Raw genomic sequence first — 20,410 nt, forward strand, 5'->3', positions numbered from 1 at the left:
CCCAGAAAGGACTTAACCATGCGCCCTGTACTAGATCTGCGCCCAGCGAACAAATTTGTCAAACCTCAAAAGTTTTGTATGGTGACTTTACAGGAGGTGATCCCCCTGCTTTCACAGGGAGATTACATGACAACACTGGACATGAAAGATGCATACTTTCATATTTTAATGTTGCCAGCGCACAGGAAATACCTCAGGTTCATGAGACAGGGCAAACACTACCAGTTCAGAGTGCTACCCTTCGGCATAGCATCAGCGCCGAGAGTATTCACAAAGGTACTGGCAGTGGCAGTGTCTCACCTGCGCAGGTTGTCCATCCCAGTATACCCTTACCTCGACTATTGGCTCATAACAGGGGATTCTTATGAAACATGCTTCTCAAATACCCAAAAGACGGTAGACATTTTGTTTCAACTGGGCTTCTCCATCAACGAGAAGAAGTCCAGTTTGGACCCCAGCCAGATCAAACAATTCCTAAGGGCTCTAATTCGAACAAAGGACAGTCTCATCTTCCCCTCCAACGAGAGGGTCCAAAACATGCTGTTTCAGATCCCTCAATATGTGGCCGGTCGAGAGGTGACGGTACGCAAAGCAATGCGCTTACTATTTATTTATGTATTTATTTGGTACCTCACGTGCGTCTGCGCATGCGCCCAATGCAAGAGTGGCTCAACAGCCACTGTTGTCAGGCCAGCGGACAATGGGACGATCTATTGGTGGTCTCGCAGGCCTTGGTTCTCTCGCTATGGTGGTGGTCGAAGGAAAAGCTGGTAATAGGGAACCTATTCGCCACCCCCGCAGTGGAAGCCACTCTAACCACAGACGCATCCCTCACAGGATGGGGGGGGGGGCTCACCTATCCCATCAGACTTCTCACAGAGTTTGGAATCCGAGCATAGCATCCAAACACATAAACTTACTGGAGCTACTAGCTGTGTTCAAGGCACTGAAAGCCTTCCAAGCACACCTGCAAGGGAAGACGGTGATGGTTCTCACGGACAGCACCACAGCCATGTACTACCTCAACAAGCAAGGGGGCACTCACTCTCCAGGACTGTCCAAGCTGTCCCAGAACATCTGGAAGTGAGCTCTCAAACACATGTTCCTAGTGTCAAAACATGTACCAGGGGAATTCAATCTGCTAGCAGACGAACTCAGCAGAGACTTCCCTCTGCCCTCAGAGTACGAATGGCGGTTACACAAAGACATCCTCTTCACACAATGGGGATTCCCAGAAACAGATCTGTTCGCAACTCTGGAGAACTCCCAATGCCAAGATTACGCCTCCAGGTACCCCCAGAACCAATCCAAGGGGAATGGTCTTTCGATACCATGGTCAGGAAAATTTGTTTAGGCTCCGCCCCCCCCCCCCCCCCGACTCCCCTTCTCAACAAGATAGTGCTTAAGATGCACCAGGAACAAGTTACCATGATACTGGTGGGCCCCTATGTGGGCCAGACAGCCTTGGTTCGCTCACTTGATGGAGATGTCCCTATCTCCTCCAGTGAAACTTCCCTGCCCGTATAACATGCTGTCACAGGACAAGTGCAGGACACTACATCCATGCTCTCAGACCATGAACTTAGCAGCCTGGCTCCTGAGATCATAGAATTTGGACATTTACAACTCCCGCAGAGATGCATGGACATTCTCAGGGAGGCTAGAAAGCCTAACACTCGTCACTATTATTCTAGCAAATGGAAACGATTAGTCATCTGGTGTAGGGGAAGAAGCATCAACCCAGTTGACTGCTCTCCCACACAAATTGTTCTGTACCTGACTCACCTACTAGACTCAGGCTTGGTGTTTAACTCTATTAAAGTCCATGTAGCTGCACTTTCCGCATACACCACTTCCCAACTTAGTGTCATGGTGGAAAGTCCCAGTTATTAAAGCCTTCATGGAAGGAGTGAAGAGGATCCACCCTCCCATAGCTAACCCCGCTACCGGATGAGACCTAAACGTGGTACTAACCAGGCTCATGGGGTCACCCTTTGAACCCATGCACAAAGCAACACTTAAAGACCTCACTCTTAAGACTGATTGTCTAATCACCTCCATTAGGAGAGTAAGTGAACTACAAGCGCTCTCTGTACTAGACCCCTTTGTAACAGTTCACAAGGATAAGGTGGTTCTACGCACACATCCTAGGTTTGCGCCAAAATTTATCCCTAAATTCCATGTCAACCAGTCAATAGAACTACCAACGTTCTTTCAAAATCCTTCAAACTTAGGGGAGAAGAGCCTGCGTACACTGGATGTTCAGAGCCGTGATGTTTTATATGGAAAGAACTAGACTATTGAGAAAGACATCAGTTATTTGTCTCGTGGCAGCAGGAAGAGAAGAGAATGCAGTCTCAAAGTCCACTATATCTAGATGGATTGTTCAATGTATCACTCTGTTTCTCTCTTGCTAAGAGAGACCCTTCAAGCCAAGAGCACACTCCACTCGAGGCACCGGGGCTTCCATAGCTTTCATTGCAATGTCCCTCTTGAGTCCATTTGTAAAGCGGCAACCTGGAGTTCTGTTCACACCTTTACAAAACACTACTGTCTAGATGCCCACTCTAGATCTGATTCCCAGGTGGGGCAAGCAGTATTAAGACATCTTTTCTCTACTGTTCCTTCTCACAACACACCTCCAACACTGGGTACTGCTCGCTAGTCTATGCACAGCATGTGATTCTAAGCAGATTAACAAACATCAGAAGACAATGCATTACTTACCGTAAAAGCATTTCTGATGGTTGTATCTGCTTAGATTCACATGCGCCACCCTTCCTCCCTGCTCGGATGGAAGGAACATAGACTTTCTTCTATATCTCTTTTCTGTACTCACGTCTAATAGGCTCCCTCAGGGCAGAAAAAATACAAACAGAGGGACCTCGACGCGTGATGGATTGTGGGTACACTGCACGTCACTATAGGGATAGTGTTACAGACACGCCTTGTCGACGTCCCCTTTTCGACTACGAAGAACAAAATGCAATACTCCGCAGTGACCACTGGATGTCGGACTATGCACAGCATGTGAATCTAAGCAGATACAACCATCAGAAATGCTTTTACGGTAAGTAATGCATTGTCATTTATTTTATACACTTCTACTAAAACACATTTATCACGGTCATCAAGCAAGTTAAATTAAGTCAAGGAAAAATATACACACTCACTAGTTAAATTGTAGACCAAGTGAACCAGAGTGAAAACTGAGCAAAACGACAGTGAAAACCACACACAAGGGATACTCTAGCAATTTCTCACAAGGGAGGGAAAGCACAAGTTATATAGAAATAGTTTCTTACACACCCTAGCAACACTTCCCATACGTTTGTGTGAACCAGATTAAGCAAGACAGTGCATCAGTATAGGCAATACTTAAATGGAAACTGAGCAAAATGACATTTCACAAGGTTTAGAAAGGGGAAGCAAAGGGTAGTTATAAGAAGTAGGTGCACCAACACAGTTCTAGTTGAGAAGCAATCTAGAGAAGGCAGTTTTAACAAGTCAGTAGGCTTGTACCAGAGTCAGTGGTACAGGGCAAGGGCCCAGGAGCAAAATGTTCTTGTAGCTGCAGTCAAGTCTTTGGTTAACGATTTTGAAAAGGTGGATGCAGAAGGTGAACGACAATATTAAGAGAGAGGGGCGGCCAACCCAACAGGTAGGTAAAGGATTTAAAACACCTTTAGTGCTACCGCAAAGAAAGGGCCCCCTGGCGGAACAGTGTACCTTTTAAAATGAAGAAGCGGCTCCTGCAGTTCGGGGGATCCAGCAGAGGAAGAGAGGCTCTTGTCATGGAGGAAGGTCCGAGTGACTGCACCACCCAGGGATGAAACCAGCCGCGGTGCTGCCTGACGAATAAAAGGTACGCTCCTTTAAATCGCGGTCCAGGTGGACTGGTGCCTGGCTATCTGGCCTCCGGATACAGGGTACGGGAGATTCGACCAAGGCAGGTCCGGGATGGCGATTGGCAAACTGGTTGGCCCCACCAGCTCAAGGGAAGAAGGCTCTTGCAGATGAAGATCTTCTCTCGTTGTGTGGAAAAAAAGTAGTGAGACACTGCAGCAGGGCTTCACTGGTGGTTCAGTCATTGCAGATGTCTTTGGCTTCTCTCCTCTCCGGCTTCTTAGTTCCAGTGGCGACGTCTTGCTCTTCCAGTCCTCAGGACCCTGCTTTTATGCAAAAAGATCTCCATTCATACAGCCTAGCTGTCACTCACACAGTGGAGTGGTCATCTTGGCGGGAGACCCTCCAGCCTTATCAGGATAGAGTGCGACCCTGAGGCAACCCTGTCCAGGGGTCCTACTCCCCCCTCCCACACAATGGACCCACCTCAGACTCAATGGCCCTGAAAGGAGGGCTTCTTGACAGAAGCCCGCCAAACGGACTAACAAAGGATCCCCAACCTGGGTTAGCAGTTTACAAAAAGACACGAGAAAGAAGTTATATTAAAGTAAATATTAAAATGCACCGGTGGTATGTTAGAGGCTGTCAGAAAATGTGGTAGCCTCGAACAATGGGAAAATCTCATAGGAAAATATTTGCAGTTGAATATTTATGGTAGTAACCACTGCCACCAGCCAGAAAAATTTGAGGGAGGGACTGTACGGTACCCTCTCAAAAATGAACATAAGGGAAAAACTATTAACCCTTTCTAGTACCTCCATAGTAAGATGGGTTGTACTGGTTTAGTTCATAAAAATTAACTAGTAAAGTCAATTGGGACTTTACATGCCCTGGGAGACAGTAGTCAGTCCCAGGGTATGGAGTCTGTTTGGGGGTCGCTACGACTCCCCTGTGTCACTGCACAGAGGGTGCTTTGTAACACATGTGAATAAAGATGGTTCCTATTGGGGTGAGAAAATCCCATAGACATTAAACACAAAAATAGCCTAGAACACACATGGCAAACATGCCTAAGAGTGGGAAAAAGAGTCTCGCTCTTAGCAGGAAAAAGAAACAAACCCTTCCAATCCAGCGAAGCTGCTGGGGGACTCTAAAGGTAAGGGAAATTAGCCATAGAATGAGAATTCTACCTAACACCAGGTGCACCATGAAGGATCGGCACAGCAGGCTGGAGGCGTGGATCAAGACCAAGTTCTCTACCCTGTGTGGATTACAGCAGCATGCCTCACCTGGATCCAGCCAGTCAGAGCAGGCTTTTAAGTCCTTTGAGGGCGTTCGACCCGTGGGGGCCCACGACAAGGCCAGACACTGTGAGTCTGTTTCCGTCGGGGTCACTATGCTAGCTGGTCCCGCGACGGACAGGGCTCGCTCATCCTCTCCATTGGCCTAAGTCTCCAGCCATTGCTCCAGTTCTTCGTTGAATAAGAAGTCGGCTACCCGTGAAGGTCCGTGTAATCCAGGCTAAATCATCCTAAACTTTAGAGTTGGTGGCGGCTGCCCTTTCAAAGGTGAAAGGAGCTGACCCGGTCCTGGGTGCCCCAACGGTGGCCGGAGTGGCCCTTTCTCCCAGGTGGGAGGCTTTGACCAAACCAGTGGAAAGGACACTGGAAAAAGAGGATGCTGGCCCTATCCCCGAGACCAACCCCATAGGACTAAAAAGAGGGGTCTGGGGATGTGGAAGAGCTCCAGGGTACGGATATTTCTTTTTCCGACAAAGGGGACATGGATTCCATCCACACGATCCGGAAGTGGTTGGTGCCGGAGGTAGCGACGGCGGGGACAACATAGGTGCTGGGCCCAGCAAGCCTACTCCCACTGACATTGGGGCCACCACTGCTGAAGAAAAGGATGCAGCACCCTATGCCGGCTCACCGGCCGCCACACGTGCCCTCTCCCCCACTTCCTAGGGATACGCAAATGGACACAGCAACGACTGTGACATTTCTCCGCCCCCTAGGGCTTTTCCCCCCAGACTAAGTGGGCTCTTCCAACTCCATGGTCGCCCACGCATCGGAACTCTTCCCGGTCACGCTGGAGGAGACGAAGGAGGGCTTCCTTTATCAGTGCCAGGAGGCAAAAACGTAGACCATCCTGGCATTGCACCTCCTGGACGACGTCTGGGATCAGGGCCTTGCGCTGCTGAAAAACCTTGCACCAGCCCCGGCAAAAAGAGGCCTGCTGGAGAAGAAATACTGGGTGCCAGAGTCTGCAACCAAGTGTCTGTGGTCACAACCATCGCTGGATTCAGTTGTCTCGGCGGCTGCGCGGAAGAAGTCATCCAACCCATCGTTCTCAGCCTCCGTTCCCCGGACAGCAAGGGCAAGAAGTTGGACGCCGTGAGTGGAAAGGTCATCTACTCTGCGACGACAGTCAAGGCGGCGAATGCTTTGGCAATCCTGGCCAGGTACGCGAGTTACGGTACAAAATGACCCTGCTACTGCATTTCCTCCCCAAGGACAAACTGGTCGAGGCGATGGAGATTCTTGAGGAGGGCAAAGTGGCGATAGACCACGCCATCACCGTGGCCCTTGACATTGCTGACACGGGTTCCGCTAGATGGGAAACAGGGTTTGCCTCCATCGTCATGGCTGGCTGAGAGCTGCCAACTTTAGGCAAGAGGTTTCAGATGAGGTTCCTGGAATGCTGTTCGGCAACAACCTTTTCAGAAAGGCCGTCGAAGAATCTCTTCAGGCCATCAAGACCGACACAGAGCCGGCCCATGCCCTGGCCAGGCTGCAATAGCTCCGTCCTTTCGTTCCTCAGGAGGGAAGTCTGGCAGAACGGTTTCGCAGGTGATCGTCCTCTTACCGCCAACCCTCCTGTTCCATGACCAAGGAAGCTTACAGGGGTCGCTCCAAGGCCTTCCGAGGTGGCTGCCGTCATCGTCGTGAAGGCTCCCAGTGCAGGTTGCCGGCCTCCAAGCAGTACTTAACCGGCCAGGATGTCGGGCCCCACCCCTGCTTCCGGTGGGAGGACGGCTGGCGAACTTTGTCAGTGTGTGGGGAAAACATCACCGATCGATAGGTGCTGGACGCTCTCGTCCACGTACACACTTTGGAGTTTCAGCGAAGTGTCCGTGAATACCCCCGGTAGCCCGGCAGGAGCCACACATCCCTCAGCTGCTGCTGGAGTTTCGGGCCATGTTAAGAAAAGGGGTGATGGAGCTAGTTCCGAAGCGACTCCAGGGCTCCGGAGTTTACTCAAGATACTTTGTAGTAAGAAAGAAGACCGGGGGCTCGAGGGCTATTCTCGAACTACGACAACTCAAGTTCATAAAGTCTCAGAAATCCGGGATGGTCACGTTGCAGCACATGCTTGGCCAGCTGGAGGAGGGAGACTTTTTGTTATTGGATCTAGGGGACGCGTACCTCCACGTCGTCATTCACATAAAACATTGCAAGTTCCTGTGCTTCGCTGTACAAGGGAAGCACTACCAGTTCAAGGCTCTCCCCTTCGTGTTTACCCATACCTCGATGACTGGCTCATCTGGGCCAAGTCAAAGGACCTCTGTCGAACTATGCAAAATACTGCTCGATTCCATCGTAGAACACGCTGTTCCTGGGGTCCAGGCTCAACTCGGTATCCGGCCTGGCGGCTCAGTGAGAGGAGAGGATAGCAGCCATTTTGGGAAAGGTGCAATGGCTGTTAGCACTGAAGATCGCCACATTGAGGACCATCAAGTCACTGCTCGGCATGATGTCATCATGCATATACCTGATTTGGCTCTGCAGATTGAGGATGGATCCAGGTGTCTGGAAGCTTCAAAGACAGGATTATGCTCGACAAGGAGTTCTGTTGAGCAATAAGGTGGTGGGGCGTGCGCTCCAACATCGCCAGGGCCACAGATTTCCAGAGCCCTCCATACTAGGAGACGGTCACGACGGATGCTTCCTTGGAAGGATGGGGAGAAAACACCGGACGTCTCCACGCCAGAGGCTGTGGCTGCCGGAGAAGATGTTACACATCAACGTGCTGGAACTACGGGCTGTGTTTTGGGCCCTCAAGTCATTTCTTCAGTCCCTCAAGGGCAAGGTGGTGAGGGTCTTCATGGACAATACCACCACAATGTTTTACATTCTGAAGCAGGGGTGCAGCAATTCCCTGGCACTCTCCAGTGAGGCACAGGAGTTGTGGCACTGGGCTCTCGTCCAGGGGATGTTCATTGCTTTCCACCTGGTGGAAGTCAATAACAGTTGCCGACTCCCTCAAAGGGAGTTGCGCTCTTGCCACAAGTGAGAGCTTCGCAGGATCAAGTGGACAACCTCTTCCTCATGTGGGCAGACCTCAGATCAATCTGTTTGCAACTGCGACAAACACAAAGTGACTGATTTTCACCAGCAGGTTTCCCCAGCTGGGGCGCATGGGGGGGGCATATTCTCCTTCCCTTGGGAAGGCCCTTTTCTGTACGCGTTCCCTCCCTTGCTGCTGCTATTACGAGTCATCAGTCATCTCAGACGGTGCCGGATGATCCTCATTGCACCAGTGTCACCAAGACACATCTGGTACCTGCACCACCTTCTCAGTATGTCAGCACCCCCTCCAGTCAAGCTACCAGTGTTCGCGGATCTTCTCGCCAGTGAAAGAGGTGCATGCCTACACCACGACCCAGGATCGCTGATCCTGAAGGCTTTGCTCCTGCAGCATTAGAGTTCAGTGGTTATGAGCTGTCTGCGGACTGCAGGTAAGTCCTCGCCTAGGCCAGGGCGTCATTGAATCTGAAGTGCTACAGACATATATGGAAGCGTTTCGTGACTTGGTGCCGGTCACAGAAGATTAACCCTCTGAGGGTCATAGCCCCCCCCGGTCCTTCCGTACTTGTTGTCGGGGCTGGGGGCACACCTCCATTGTGCATCTGGCTTTATCTCCCGCTACACCAGGGCTCCAGGACTTCTCTTTGGTTACACCATCTAGTGAAGCTGTTCATCGAACAACTGTTCAGTTCGTTCCCGCCAGTGAAGACACCTTCCCCGGTGAGGGAACTCAACGTGGTGCGGACTAGGCTCATGGGGTTTGGGGGGGGGGGGGGGTGGAGGTCCATTTAAGCCTATGCATCAAACTCCGCTCAAGTTGCTCTCCTGGAAGAGAGCTTTCCTCGTGGCGATCACCTCTGCCAGGAGGGTAGGTGATATCCAGGCCCTGTCCTGCAAGCAGGCTTACTTAACTTTCCACGAGACGAGGGTGTGCTGCGGACGGACCCCTCCATGCCCAAGGTTCCATCGGAATTTCATCTCAACGAGCCCTTGGTGTTACCTGTGTTTTTTCTGATGCCTTTGTCGCCAGCTGAAAGGACTTTGCACTCGCTGAATGTGACTCGAACGCTGAATTTATGTGGCCCGCACAAAGAGTTTCCGGAAGACTTCTCTGCTTTGTGTTAACTTTGGTCCTATGAACCATGGGAATTCCCTTTCCAAGGCTTCCATTTCCAAGTGGCTCTCCTACTGTCACCGATTTGCAAACCGACTGCTGCCTGGCGGTCGGAGCCCATTCCACCAGGGCAATTGCTGCTACAATGTCATTCCTGTCTGGTGTGCCCCTGCTGGACATCTGCAGGGCTGCTGAGTGGATGTTGACGCACACTTCACAAAATTCTACTGCGTTGACAGGGATTCCAGGGAGGAGTCCACAGTCGGCCAGGCAGTGCTGCGCAACCTGTTCACTTGAAGGTGAGCCTGGTGAGGAAGTAAGGGATGCTTATGTTGAGCCTTGCGACCTCCTGTGGTTGTGCATGTGTGTACTGCTATGTATTCTTAATTCATGAGCATGTGAATCCATGCCAGACCCCGTGCTGGAGAAGGAACAAGTTACTTTACCTGTAACTGTTGTTCTCCAGCATGGGTCTGGCATGGATTCAAATCCGAACCCTCCCGCCTACCCCTCTGTTGCTCTTCTCTTGGTCCTACTGCCGCTTTAAGTGCTACCAAATCTGAAGATGGCTCCCTGAGGAGGGGCTTAGGTAGATGGCAATTATTTGTTGGGGGAAGTATAACCCAGAGCTCAATGATTGGTTGTTAGGGGGAAAAACAGTTCAGAAATGAAACTGATTTTTTCTTTTACTGAGGATTCCCAACCCAACGGGGAATATTCATGAGCATGCAAATCCATGCCAGACCCATGCTGGAGAACAGTTACAGGTAAGTAACTTGTTTCTTACGTTGAGTAATGTATCCCATATAGTGCATGTATATATTTATATGATGGAAGTATTGTAATACTACCTTTCATTTTTCAGTTCATGCAGAATGCCTAGAATGAATAATTGTATTTTTATACTTGCCTGTTTTAAATTGAAATCCGTTCAATTGAGTGGGCTCATTGAGGCGCACCGACCCCACACACTCTCCTTGTAGTAGCCTTGATTGCTCTCCATTGCTACCTTGATTGGGTTTTGGCTAACCTACGAGTTCCCTGTTCACTAGCACTATGTTGCCCTCCTAAAACTGTCCACAGGACCAGATTTTAGAAATCCATCTGAATACTGCCGAGAGGAAATCCCAGTATATCGAGCCTAAGGCTTTCTCTGAATCAAGTGACGACATCACTAGGTCGCTTTTGCTAGTGCATTGTGGAACTGTAAAGACTGGAGGGGAGTGTATGTACTCCTGCTCTCTATATGGCAGAGGAGAGGCACAGAGGACCCTAGCCAAGATTCTCTATTATTGGTAACGTAGTTGAGCAATCGTGGCCTAGCTTCTCAGGTGGTGATGCGGTCTGGTTCTCAAGTACAGTGTAGTGTTAAGGATTTCAATCAGGTGACACACAATGAACCAGGTTGGTTGGTAAAATACAATGTTTATTTTAAAATCAAAAGAAATACTCTTTTTAATATGGGCAGCAATCACCAATGGGGTGATCATTACAATGAGAATGTGAGCAATGCACTGGGTTTAACCTGCTAGTGGAACATAGACACAACGGAATATGAACACTTTTTGATTTAGGAAAGATGGCACCCAAGTTAGAATTTCCCCTTGCAATGTTCTCTCAACCCACAAATAATCAATTCTGAGTGGATAAACGGAAGCAGCAGGTAATCGGGAATAAGAAACAGGAAACTGAATCAAAATCTGACCTTCCCTCCCAAAATAAGAGAGAAACCCCTTGCGATGTTAGGAAATGGCACTCAGAAATGGACAAATAAATTATGAATGTGTGTTTAAAAGCCGTGAAGCAAATATAATTCCTCACTAAATTAACAATGCAAAGACAATAACAATCACAAAGAATAGATTACCTAAAGCATTTAGTTTGAAAATGAGTGGAAAGTTTAAAACAGATTGCAGCAAAAGTACACGTTGGAAACTTTGCAATTTTGCAATTCCCGCCTGAAGTTACCCCAACGGTGTCATGACCACTACCCCTCGCCCTGGCAGTCAGACCCCCCCGGGCCGCACCACAGTGTCTCATCATGGCCCCAAGGGCCCAATCATGTTCCCCAAGAGACTCTTGACGTCAGTCTGGGCTCCTTTGGCGCCAGGCTCATATGGCAGAAGGGGAACTGGAGTTCACAATGGCAGTGTCCCAACATGGATGCCCCCACATGGTTCAGTTTCAGAACTGAACCATGCGGTCTAGCATTTCGGGTGTTTTCTTGCCTGAAGGCACCCAGGATACCAGCAGGCTATATAAGCCACACCCAAGCTGGAGAACACACTTTGTGTTGCTCTGCTCTCGCAACGTGACGTTCACCACAACCTGTCGGATCTTCTTCAGCACACCTGCAAGAAGAACACCACCACCACCACCATTAGTACTCTTACCTGTTAGCGAGTCCAGCTCCTGCCATCTGCTCTAGAACATCCAGCATATCGGCGAACGCTCGCTCTCCCTCTTGGAAGCTGCAACTTTGGGAAGAAATGGAAAAGCAACATTAGTAAGCGTTTATTCTTCACATTTAAACAATGATCGGCAGTCTCACGCTTACCTGAGTTGAACTTGCTTCTGGTTCAAGGCCCTTCCGGTGTTCTTACAACCTGCAAGAGAAAAGGCAAGACTGATTAACACGCATAATTACTTGGAGGCAATTCGAAGAACACCGACTCACCGCTCTGCATCCTCTCAGCAGTTTATCATCTGGCACATCACGGTGGCCTGCAAGAGAGGGACAACACAGGTTAGCACACTGCAAGAAAAGCGCATTGCAGCGCCCTTTGCGCTTTCACTTACCATCGCGAGTACAGCCCCGGCCAGCACGGCACCTTCAGAACTCTGTCCGCACCTAAGAGAGAAGGAAAGACATTAACAGGGTCAACTGTAATTGAGGGCAAGTTGTCAAAACAGCAGACTTACCTGAGGAACTGAGTCGCAGCAGGACTTTACTCACAGGGCCTGCACCAGTGAAGCAACTCGGTTGCGACGCGCCCATCCACGATGCACCCCTGCACAGAATAGTAGGAAGGAGATCGCACTATATCTAAAACACTAAGGGGTTGTTGGGTCCACAAGGGAGGTGGGGTGGGCTCAGGGAAAAATAGACTATAGGCTAAAATCAGAAATCCTGTATTGCAGAACCTAGTCCTCAGCAGAACAAGAACCAAAGGGAGTGGGTCCAGGTCGGATGCAGTTCAGCCAGATCGGGTGGCGTAGCGTTACAAACCGTTTTTAATAAAAACGGGTGAAATACACTGATTTGGAATGTGGTCTTGGTTGGGGTATAGAGGTATATCACAGGAACAATATGGAAGTTAAATTAAGTCTTTAACTGGTAAATTGGAGGAGTTATATAAGATACAAAAAAGGTGCGCTTTGACTAAAATGGAGCTGTGAAATAGGAAAGGAAATCAGTTGTGCCAAGAACAGTTTTACTTAAACTAGAGTATTCAGGCTAGGCCACCAAAGATGGACACAGTAAGCTCCAGTGTTGATTCGCGAGTTCAACCCGATCAACCCAGAGCCCAACCCTGGAGGAAACCAGTCCGATCACTTGAAATAGAACTAATGGTGTAGGATTACCCAAGACAAAATTACTAAAGAGATGGCGCTAGCACTAGACATCAAAGGTAAGGTTGCAGGGATGATTCTGACAGGTTTAACAAGTTAGCAGGGTGAGGATAGGATAGAGTGTGAGAGGAGGACAAAGACGAGATATACTATGGGTCTCTATGGAGTGGCAATGATGCTCGGTCCACTTTTAGTTTGAGATTTTTGGACAGTCAATAGATTCTGGTCACCACACGACAGCGTGCCTGGCAAACAGCTGGGCAGTTCTGGTCACCAGATGGCACTTCTGGACTGGCAATTCTGGTCACTGGATACTAAAAGTCAGCTGGATACTAAAGATCAGCTGGATGGCAGGATTGCAGTGAGCATGCAGTTAGTGGTATCGGGATGCTTCTAAAAAACACCACAGCTTCCCCTTTTAATGGAGATTAGTGGATTTTCAGATTTGAAGCCTTGCTGGGAATAGGATCAGCACTGCTTGGGTTTTGCAGTGGGTCCAGGAGTAGGGTCAGCAATGCTTTGGCCTTGTAGTTGGTATCTGGAATCTGGATGGATGGAGCAGGAACGGAGCGCAGGAACGTCAGGAAGAGTGTGTCTAGAGCCTTGTCAGGGACTCTTTATATAGAGCATGGTGACATCATAGACTATATTACTGGGGCAGGCTTAAGTAAACACGCCTCTAACAACGGGATTGGACAAGGTTGATAGTCTCTGCCTCGCTCTCACTGGTTGGATTTCAGGAAAATGTCAGATTTATGATGCGAGTTTTACAATGTCCAAAAACCTTAGTTACTTTAACTAAAATCCGATTTTGCCACAAACATACATTTATACAATTTCAATCTCTTAGCAAATGATATACATAGGTTGCATATTTTGTGCAGCACAAGCAGTCCAATCCTCCAGTCCGTGAGACCTTGTTTCGCCCTTCTACCAGTTTTTCTCGCTTTTCAATGGGATTTATATTTCTCAAAATTCTCTAACTTTATACATGGGTGTGGATTATCATAAGGGATGTATGTACACAAATTGCATTTGTAACATGGATGCTTTCCTTGTAATCCGCCATAATTGGACATTTCTGTCCCCAATGTGAAATAATCTTTGGAAACAAATTGCAGTCCTTTGTCACTGGATCATTTTTTTCCTTCAACTGCAAACAACTGTAATTTCTTTCAAAGCAAGATGGGGGTTTTCTCAGCTTGATTGAAGCTGTATTGCCCCTTCACACTTCATACCTCCTTGCCCTGGGAGTTCCATTGTCAGTGGGTTAGCCTAGCCTAGATTCTTTACACCCTAGTAATTATCATTTATGTGTTGGTATCTGCTGAGAGTTTATGGTGGCTCCCTTCCTTAGGGGGAAGCTTTTAGCTCTGCCATCTGGAATAACTTGTTTTTGAGAGCTTGCAAATTCAGCCCATGTGTTTTAAAATCTTTATTTTCTTATTTTGGGTCCTGAAGTAAAACAAACCTGTGAAATAAAATAGCCCATGTGTGTTATCACCAACAACATAACCCCTTCACATTGCTAGGTAATGCAAGCTTTCATTCAACAATTTACTTTTTAAACGGGCCATTTTTTTTCTTTAGTTTGCAAAGGCCCATTTTTACATGTATGGTGAAAAGCTATCCTTTCTTTCTTTAAATTCGGTTTGGTATCTCCATCAGATTGCCACACTGGCTTTACAGCTAGTCATTTTCTTAAATGCAGGAGTTTTGTCTGAAGCACAGATATATTGAAACTTGCGTGGCTCAGCTAGTTGGAGTCTCTTTGAACTGCTGAGCTTTAGATACTTTTGGAAAGAAATAAATGTGTGTTCCTGTGCAAGTAAAAGTGGAGTTCCTTGTTAATTTCTCTGAGAGTTGGTTTGACGGGGCCAGTCCTTTCAGAAATCATACCTGGTTTTGCTGAGGCCCAATGAAATATATTGGGCAAGACAGGGCCTTACAGATCACACCTGTTTAAGAGAGAAAAGATGGAATTGGCGAAAGTTTCATTGTGAAGGGGAATTTGGGGTTTTCAGCAAAGCAGTGCTGCTTTTTCACTTTATTCCATTTATGTTTCAGAACACACTGGCACACTCCTTCAGTGTGTCCCCTTGTTCCCAGGCTCCAGTCAGTCTGGTTGGCACTTCCCCACACTACCATATATGGAACTTTCACCCAACAGCCAGTCAGGGGGAAGGGACAGAGTCAGGGCTTCCCGGGACTTCAGGAAAACCAAGGTAACAGGTGATGGAAGGCGAGAGGCCATGGGGCCATCTTGTTTCCATCGGGGATCTACTGATTCCAATGACAGGGCCTGGGCATCCCAAAATGGAGGGCGCTCGGGGGGCACCTGTCAAATTCAGCATGGAGCTGCCACCAGCCCATACCATGCTCGGTGGGCCATACACAGGTGCCCAAAAACATACAATAGGGGCACAGGGTTGTTCCCCTACTCATGTGTGCCATAAGGGTATCCAGTGTGTCTGTACACCAAACCAAAAGAGCTGCACCGCCAGGAGTGCCACAAGAACTCCTGTGCGAAAACATGACGGAACACACGATAAAAAGCAGTAAAGGACAAGGATACAGAGGCCCTGTCCCTCTGCTTCATTTCCAGCATCACAGGAACCACCTTATATTAATTTGTGTCCCTTCCTGGGAGAAATCCACATTGATACTGAAAATTCTAACTTAATTGGTAGCTATGATTTTGATTTACCCATTTAACCGGGAGCTGGGCTGATCAACGCAGCAAGAATCTGGCGCGGTTTCCCTTTTGTATCTACAATCGCAGCGGTTTTCTGGTAATCACCCCTCTTACCTAATTTGTGTAAACGAATCTAGTGATCTTTGAGTGACACTCTCCCCGTCGCTTTCACACTCCCATTGGGTATCCTTTGGGGCTGGGGGGTTTCCCAGACTGTAGTTTTAGTGCTGCTCAATTTCTTCTACAAAGATTACTTTCTCTAGTTCAGCAGTTTGCTATGCAGTCAACTGGGTTAGTGGAATAGTGAGCAGGAGCTACCCAACAACCATTCTATTTTCTGCAATCACTTCTGCTGATAGTCAGCGAATTCCACTGCTATCCGCTCCCCGGAACCCCCATTTGTGTCCATTTATGTCACTTATTCATCTCCCACCCCTCCTCTACAGCCATGCCATTCTTCTGCAGGCTTTGTCCCCCAGTTTATACAGTACAGGCAACTCTTAGCCAAGTGAGGGCTTTTTAAATGGCAAAAATTGTGGGAAGTTTGGGGAAACCCGTTAAGCATGTCGACAGACCTGCGCCTCCAAGTTTATGAAAAAAGCAGCAGCCGTGCATAACTTAAATACCCCTGAAAAGGAGGCTGATCAATTGCCATTTAGCTAGTCATTAAAGGAGTCTTGGGGGAGGACAAGGGATCAGATGAACCACCATTCTATTTGGTCAGTACGGCTCCCACTTAGTCTTAGCCAGCCACGCACAAAATTAGTGGCATAGTCCATGGTGCCTAAACCAGATGAGACCTATATGTAGGATTGCATTATGCGTCCACAAAGAGCCCATGTGGACAGAAGGTCAATTTTGATCTTGGTCATGTGAACTAATTGAAACCCTAAAGTTGCTGAGTGAGAGCAAGATTTAAATAGATAGTACTCCAGCAGCCACTAAAAAGACACTTTAGGCTACCAATGCGTTAAAAGATGAAACTAAAGTCTAGCTTCCACCAACATTCTCTGCGTGATAAAATCACCCCAAGGCAAAAATGGGGAGCCTGCAAGGCACCTGCATAGCTGTGCACCTTGGGGGCAACCCAATGCCATATACAAAAAGTATGGTAAAAAGCGCTGTAATGCTAGTGGGACTTGAGGAAAAGTCCCTCTGGCCTTTTAAATGATGGGGAGAATAAAGCAAAATGTTGAAGCTACAAAAAGTAGCCATTGAATTTACAAAATGGAAATTACGACTCAATACGTGGTAAGTGATGTTTTTGTCTTAATGTATGCTAGGAAAAGAAATTGAATATTTGACACAACTATACTATTTTACAAGATCAAGTCTTTTAAATGATGAGGGTTTTCTGAACATGCAGTGGTTATTTGAATCTGTATGTGCAACCTGCGTTGTGAGAAATTCCACCCATTTTAAGTTGAAAATGCAAATTGATTACTTGTGTGAAAGTTTTCCTTTTTTCTATTTTCAGGCGCCTAACCAAGGAGAATGTAAAACCTTCTGGAAGACAGATTGGAAAGCTGAGTCATAGTAACCCGACTATTTTATTTGATTATGTAGGTTTTTAATTATTTGGAATTGAAAATGTACCATGTTACTACTATAACCCGGTCTCGTCTGCAGTGTAAAAATCTTTAGTATCTATACAAATGTAGCAGGTCTTCAAATAAAGTGGGTGTTGGGATTGGGAGGGGGTAATACCTTCAGAAACTTGCAATATCGCAGGCAGTCACTGGTCTTTTTCCCCCTCTTAATCCCCAACCTTAAATTCATGTCATGCATTCCAGCGTAGGCTTCAAAGATGTCAGTAAGCCAATCACCCCAAGCTCTTAATGCCTACTTTTGTGGAGGTTGTGAAGCGGCTTAGAGGGGTGATTCTTTCCACTGTCCCACGTACATCTGTGCAATTTCTTCATTGTCCTACAAAGCCAAACCTATGTTTCTGATGACTTTCATTTCTTTCAGTGTATGACCCCATTCACTTTTTCCAGTGTTTGAGGAGGGTGGTTATTTCTACCAAATAGTCTTTCTACAGATGGACATGTGAACAGAGTGAGAGCTACTGTTCGGAATGCAATCAAGAGTGGAGCAAGATGGGACCTCATTGGAGGAAACTAGCTCCCACAAGACTTTCTTGATTTTGATCATTGAGGATTGTTGGTCCTATATTGCGACACTCATTTCATTGCATCACGAACAGTAGGTTACACTCTCTGTTCATATGTCATCTGTATTTTCATATTTTTATTCAGAAAATGATGCTCTAAGACAATGTGAATACCTTTACAATTTTGGTAGCCCTACTTGTTGACCAAAACCCTTTTCCCTAGAGCCTGCACATCCATGCCGTTTCTGATGATGAAGTTCTTTTGGTATAGGTCTGTACTGCATAAGTTAGTAGTCTGACTGAGCAGCCAGGCCTATCTCAAGAGGGGTAAATGTGAGCTGTAGATCTGTACAAATGAAATCCATGAATACAAGTAGCCAAGTAACAATTACACTTAAGGTTTCAGTTATAAATAGATATGAATTTTTAAATAAGCATTCTTTAAAAAGGCAATTTGTGTAACCATGCACATTTTCTTTAAAATTACTTTTCAGAATCAAAACAAGTTAGTGGATAATCATTGGAAATGCTTCATACACAATTCCTACACCCTGAGCTGACTGAAATCATAAAGACACTAATGGCATTTGTGTATTGCAGATTCTGAGGTTGCAGAAAGGAAAGGTTAGGGAAAAAAGGTGAAACAGTTTCTCAGTATATGTGAGGACAGCTAAATCTTCCAATAAAATCTAGATAAGCCTTCCCAGCAGTAACAGTATACACTAAGCTACTACCTTTGAGGGACAAACCGTATCAAAGTCAATGGACTAGGAGAGTCTTCAGGGAGCCATGACAGCCGGAGTCAATTAGAACAGAGTCTATGGATCTGTTGCACTTCTTAGATCAAGTCTTGCACAAAGTTAGAGAGTTTGTAGAAAATCACCTGTATGTTCACAAGCTGAGAAAGAGTTGGAATCCACTCTAAAAGGTAAGCTACTGCCATTCCCAACTGAGAAGAGCACTGCTAAAAGACAATTAGGTCAGTACCCTAAGCCTAAACATTTCATCTGGTTTGAAGAAAAGTGGTCCAGCTGGATTCTGTCTTACTGCAGCGGTGCAGACCCTTGTTCCTGAGCCTCAGTCATGAGGACAAGAGAAGGCCGTCTGGATGGCTCCTGGGGCGTGCGTTGGGAGGTCGTCGCAGCAGCTACAGGCTCTTTTGGTTCAGCGGCACTTCTCAGTTTCAGCGCTTAGCAAACAGCACCATGCAAATCTTGTGTACTGGTTGGATTCTCTTTGCTCCCTCGGTCCTACACACTGGTGAGGGGACTCTGGGTCTGGAGGTCCTGCTTTGGGATCGTCCTCAGGGGGTTCCTGGAGCTTCTACCCAGATTCGTTCCCCGGCAAATGTTGCACTCTACTATGGACACTCAACCCGTGGGATTAGGTTCTTACAGCAATGAAGCAGTCATTCGGGGATGGTGGTCCATTGGCGTTTGTCTCAGGGTTATTTGGTCAAACTAAACCAAGGGTAGAAGTTGTTCTGTCTGGAGCTTCTCTGTCGAAGTGAAAAAGAGAATTTAGCACAGCAGCGGGGCTTCACCAGGCATTTCAAAGGTCCAGGAGGTTGCAGCAAGCTTCGTTCACGGTTTCTTCATCTGTTTTGCCCAGTGATCGACTCTGCCTTTATTCCCAAAGCACTCGCATTTTAAGCAGGTTTCTTACATTCATGCACAGCCTAGGCTGTCAATCACACAGCAGGGTGGCTGTCCTGAAAGGACAGCCAGCCAGCCAATCAGCACTGGTTGCATTCAGGCATTCCTATAGACAAAGGACCGGGGAGTTTTGGGACACTGCCTCGCATCCTGTCCTTCTAGACACACTGGATCTAGAGACTGGCTTCAGGGCTGAAGCCCGCCAAAGGCAAGACAAACAAGCCTGTCTAAACGCACAGAGTAAAACCCAAGAAAGACCTCACAAACGGAAAATGGCGAAAGAAGACAAGGGCCATTGTGACAGAATGGTCACCCATGGGTGATGTACTGCAGCTGAGGGTTCGGCCTGCGGTAGAAAAGCACAATGGTAGAAGAAATTAAACCACTGCCACCAACCATTTAAAGTAGTCAGGGTAACATAAAACTGTTAAATTAGAGTATTATAAGGGGCGCTATATAAATGCAAATCAAAGTAACATAACAAAGGTTGAAGGGAATGGGCACTGAAATTAGAATTCTCCCCAACTCTCTGAAGATAATCACAATGTGTCAAACCTACCACAAGCATCTTTGTTTATACATACATGACCATTCATATAACACATTTTGTCTCTATAAACTAATTCCCACAAACCACATGACTCAACAATACATTGAATTGTGGCAATGATGGTAACTAAACATGGTGGTGTTATGGGTATAATATAATCGGTTTCTCGAATATCATCTTAATTCAATCAGTTAACTGTTGACCATCTACATCAGTTAGCTCCATGGATTAATCTCCAACTTCTTGTATTTATATTTCTGAGGCTTGTGGAATCTGCTTAGATTACATGCTGTGCATAGGCCGACATCTAGTGGAAGCTGTGGAGTATTAGTTTGTTTTTCGAAACTCGAAAAGGGTCGTCGAACTAGGGCGTGCCAGTAATACTATCCCTAGTGTGACGTCCACTGTACCCATGATCCCTCACACGTGTAGGACCCTCAGATTGTTTTTTTCTGTCATACTTGTCGGAAGCATAATCACAGAGTTCCCTGGCTTTTAGCCATTTATCATATAATCAAAAAATCCCAGTTCTCCAACCCTACGTCGAAGATTGC

The 20,410-nt window shown here is 47.1% G+C and overlaps 1 protein-coding gene across 2 annotated transcripts in view; it reads left to right on the forward strand.

Moving 5' to 3' along the window:
* THOC2 (THO complex subunit 2) overlaps positions 1 to 20,410 on the forward strand; it is a 2,257,836-nt gene that overhangs the window by 866,745 nt on the left and 1,370,681 nt on the right. For both annotated transcript variants that reach the window (XM_069612670.1, XM_069612671.1), the window contains exon 16: positions 17,016 to 17,100. In XM_069612670.1, the coding sequence (XP_069468771.1) occupies positions 17,016 to 17,100 (85 nt within the window). The remainder of the gene's footprint in view (positions 1 to 17,015; positions 17,101 to 20,410) is intronic.

Source organism: Ambystoma mexicanum, chromosome 5p (genome assembly GCF_040938575.1).
Source record: "Ambystoma mexicanum isolate Mex_15411 chromosome 5p, UKY_AmexF1_1, whole genome shotgun sequence".
Lineage (NCBI taxonomy): Eukaryota > Metazoa > Chordata > Amphibia > Caudata > Ambystomatidae > Ambystoma > Ambystoma mexicanum.